Source organism: Spinacia oleracea, chromosome 2 (genome assembly GCF_020520425.1).
Source record: "Spinacia oleracea cultivar Varoflay chromosome 2, BTI_SOV_V1, whole genome shotgun sequence".
Taxonomy (NCBI): domain Eukaryota; kingdom Viridiplantae; phylum Streptophyta; class Magnoliopsida; order Caryophyllales; family Amaranthaceae; genus Spinacia; species Spinacia oleracea.
This window is the reverse complement of record NC_079488.1, coordinates 17,097,545-17,101,476: the sequence shown is the minus strand read 5'-3', so window position 1 is coordinate 17,101,476 and position 3,932 is coordinate 17,097,545. Positions and strand designations below refer to the sequence as shown.

Sequence of the window (3,932 nt, the reverse complement as noted above, 5' to 3'; positions counted from 1 at the left end):
CTTAAAGTCTTAATCTTTAAAGAAGTCTGTTCCTGTTCCCATATAGAGCAGTATTTGTTACTTAGTCTTATATCATATGTTAAGTAGTTAATTAATTCTTATACGTTTGATTAAAGTGTTGAGTTATTGTATGTTAAGCCTGAGTCAGGCTTACTTGAGCAAGAGAGAAGATCTCACGAGAGATCAGTGAGTAGGAACAGTTGAGGGACTGTTTCCATAAGGGAAGGAACAAAGAGGGTTGTTCCTAGTAATCTGCAATCAGAGGCGATTGGCAGATTGTGGCCCGAGTAGATTAGGTTTGTAAAGAAACTAAGTTGTTTTGCCTAATTAGTGAAAGTGTTTAAGTCCCCAAAGGGGCCGTGGTTTTTTCCTCTCTATTGGGCCTAGAGAGTTTTCCACGCTAAATCTTGCTTGCATATTTTACTATTTCTGTTCCTTATAGTTTAATTTTTATAAATACGTAAAATGTCAATTCACCCCCCCTCTTGAGGAACTCTGTAAAACTAACAATTGGTATCAGAGCCAGAACCCTTTAAACTGCAGGTAACGCTGACGGGAAAAACGATTCTGAAGCTATGAACACTACGGAGAAACTAGAAGAGGGATACTCAACACAACGACCTCCAATGTTTAGTGGGAAATACTATTCCTACTGGAGAAACAGGATGGAGATTTTCATTAAGGCTGAAAACTATCAAGTATGGAGAGTGATTGAAGTTGGAGACTTCCAAGTCACTAAGCTGAACTCCTCTGGAGAAACTGTTCCCAAACCTGTTGATGAATTTGACAAAGCCGACTATGAAAAGCTTGAACTCAATGCCATGGCCGTCAAAATCCTTCATTGTGGACTAGGTCCAAATGAACACAACAGAGTAATGGGCTGCAAGAACGCGAAGCAGATTTGGGATCTGCTCCAGGTTACTCATGAAGGAACAAACGAAGTCAAGAGATCGAAGATTGATCTCTTAATGCACCAATACGAGCTGTTCACCATGAAGACATCTGAAACGATTCAAGACATGATTACTCGCTTCACAAACATTATCAATGAACTAAATTCTCTTGGCAAAATCATAACTCTTGAGGAACAAGTCAGGAAGGTCCTAAGAAGTCTACCACAAGATCCCTGGATGGCTAAAGTCACAGCCCTCCAGGAAACTAAAGACTTCACAAAGTTTAACCTGGAACAACTGGCTGGATCTCTCCTAACTCATGAACTGCAATTAAATGCGCGACCTTCAGAGAATACCAAAAATAGAGCTCTTGCTCTAAAAACCGAAAATGATGAAAACTCTGAAGAAGATGAAGAGACAGCTCTGTTTGCTAGGAGGTTCAGAAGAATGTTTAGGAACTACAAAGATGTGGAACACAGAAGCAAACCAAATCGAAAGTTCCTTAAAACTGACACTGGATGCCATAAGTGTGGAAACTTGGAACATCGCATTAGGGAATGTCCTCTATGGGATCAAGAACGAGGAAAGGGAAAGGAAACAACAAAAGATAGATTCAAAGACAACAGAAACTCCTTTTCCAAAACTGAGGTAAGAAAAGCCATGATTGCTGCATGGGGAGATACTTCTTCTGATGAGGAACAAGAACAACCCAACGAAGAAATTGCACACCTGTGTCTTGTAGCTGAACATGAAGATGAAGAATCCGACTCAGAATCTGATAAATTCCAGGCAAGTCTTGTTCATATTAAAAGTAGGCTTGAATCCATGTCTAAAGTAGAACTGTTTGACTTACTTTCTTGTCTCACTAGTGATTATGAGGATCTCCTAAAGGAAAAACTAGACTCTGACAGAAAACACCAAGACACTGTCAATAAACTCACAGAGGAGTTGGAATGGACCAGAAGCTCAAACTTAGATATTGACAATCGGTTCTTTAAACTCTTTGATCAAAACCTCCATATAAAAGAAATGTGTGAAGCCTTACGCAATGAAAACTCCTGGCTAAAACAAGATCTGATTGACCTAAAAATAGCCAAAACCAAGAACCTCTATAAAGAAGAACTAGAAAAAGCTCAGTTAGAACTAGTGAAAATTCACCAAGAAAAGACCCATCTAGAAAGTGAATTGTCTAAAAGGACCAAACACAAAATAGAGGGAACACCAAAATGGATAGAAGAAGCTAGAACCAAACGCACAGAAGGTTTAGGTTTTAACCACAAAAAGCATCATCCTAGAAAAACCAGAGTAGACTTATACAGTGACATAGTATGCACCTTCTGTGGTAAAATCGGTCACTATAGAGTTTCTTGCCCTAAAAACCAAAGGTACTTGGAAAAGAACATCGAATTCACCAAAACTAAATGGGTAAAGAAAAGTGATTTGATTCCAAGTAAGGAACCCAAGCTATGCTGGGTTCCTAAAAACTCTAACTAAAAACTTCATGCAGGTCGAAGTGAGGGGGAACAACACATGGTACCTAGACAGTGGTTGTTCCAAGCACATGACTGGAGACAGAAACAGATTTCTCTCACTCACGACCTACGAAGGTGGAACTGTGACTTTTGGCGATAATAAGAAAGGTAACATCATTGGCATTGGTAAGGTTGGTAAGTCAAAGTCTCATTCCATCGATAATGTGTTTTTAGTTGAGGGACTAGGTCATAGTTTATTAAGCATTTCTCAATTCTGTGACAAAGGCAATTATGCAAAATTCTTCTCAAATAAATGTCTAATCATCAATAGTAACACAGAGACAGTGATCTTAGAGGGACAGAGGAAAGGGAACACATATGTGGTTAACCTCAACTCGGTCCCTCACTCCAATCTAACCTGTCTCAGTGTTATTGAAGATGATCCTTTGTTATGGCACAAAAGATTTGGTCATGCTAGCTTTTCTATAATGAACAAATTAAAATTGAAAAATTTAGTCACAGGTCTCCCAAATACAAAGTTTGCAAAACAATCAGTCTGTGATGCTTGTATCAAAGGAAAGCAAGTAAGAACGTCCTTTAAATCAAAGGGGGTAATCAGCACAACAAGACCACTGGAGCTGATCCACATGGATCTGTGTGGACCAATGAGGACACAGAGCAGAAGCGGAAAGAAGTACGTACTCGTAAGTAGACGACTTCTCAAGATACACATGGGTGATCTTCCTATCCAACAAGGAAGAGACGTTTGAAGAATTCCTGGCTTTCGCCACAAAGGTTCAACGACAAAGCAGTCATAAGCTGGTCCACATCAGATCAGATCATGGTACAGAATTTCAAAATAAAAGATTTGATGATCTATGTAAAGGTTCAGGAATAGATCACAACTTCTCTGCTCCCGGAACACCTCAACAAAACGGTGTTGTAGAAAGAAAGAACCGAACTCTTGAAGACATGACAAGGACTATGTTGATTGCTAGTGGACTTCCAAAAAGTTTCTGGGCCGAAGCTCTAAATACGGCATGCTATGTGCTCAATCGAGTGCTAATTAGAGCTATCAAAAACAAAACTCCATATGAACTGTACAAAGGAAGAAAACCCTCTATAACCCATCTTAGAATCTTTGGTTGCAAGTGTTTCGTTCACAACAATGGAAAGGATCAACTGGAAAAATTTGATGCACGAAGTGATGAAGCAATATTCCTAGGATATGCCTCAAACAGCAAAGCGTATAGAGTATTCAACAAAAGGACCATGTGCATGGAAGAAAGCATACATATTATATTTGATGAAATTGACTCCCAAAACTATGTTTCAGGTACAACTTCTGATGGAAACTTCGAACTAGGACTCACTAGAGAAACAGAAGACGAAGAGATAAGGAAAAGTTCCCAACCAGAAGAACAAACCCAAGTCGAAGAAACATCTGAAGATAACATAGTTGAAGAGGAACCAGCACAGGCCGAAGATCAAGCAGAAACAAATGAGCAAGTTGAACAGTCTGTTGTGGAAACAAACACACCCTTCCAACCCAGACCTTGGAAACATC

At 39.4% G+C, this 3,932-nt stretch overlaps 1 protein-coding gene across 1 annotated transcript; it reads left to right on the top strand.

Moving 5' to 3' along the window:
* Positions 1-575: 575 nt before the first annotated feature.
* Positions 576-2,387, top strand: LOC110800406 (uncharacterized). The gene has a single exon (XM_022005709.2). The coding sequence runs from the start codon at positions 576-578 to the stop codon at positions 2,385-2,387; it is 1,812 nt and encodes a 603-aa protein (XP_021861401.2).
* Positions 2,388-3,932: the final 1,545 nt, after the last annotated feature.

What these genes read in the sequence shown, in the direction of transcription:
- LOC110800406 (XM_022005709.2), top strand. Translation starts at nt 576, where the DNA reads ATGAACACTACGGAGAAACTAGAAGAGGGATACTCAACACAACGACCT.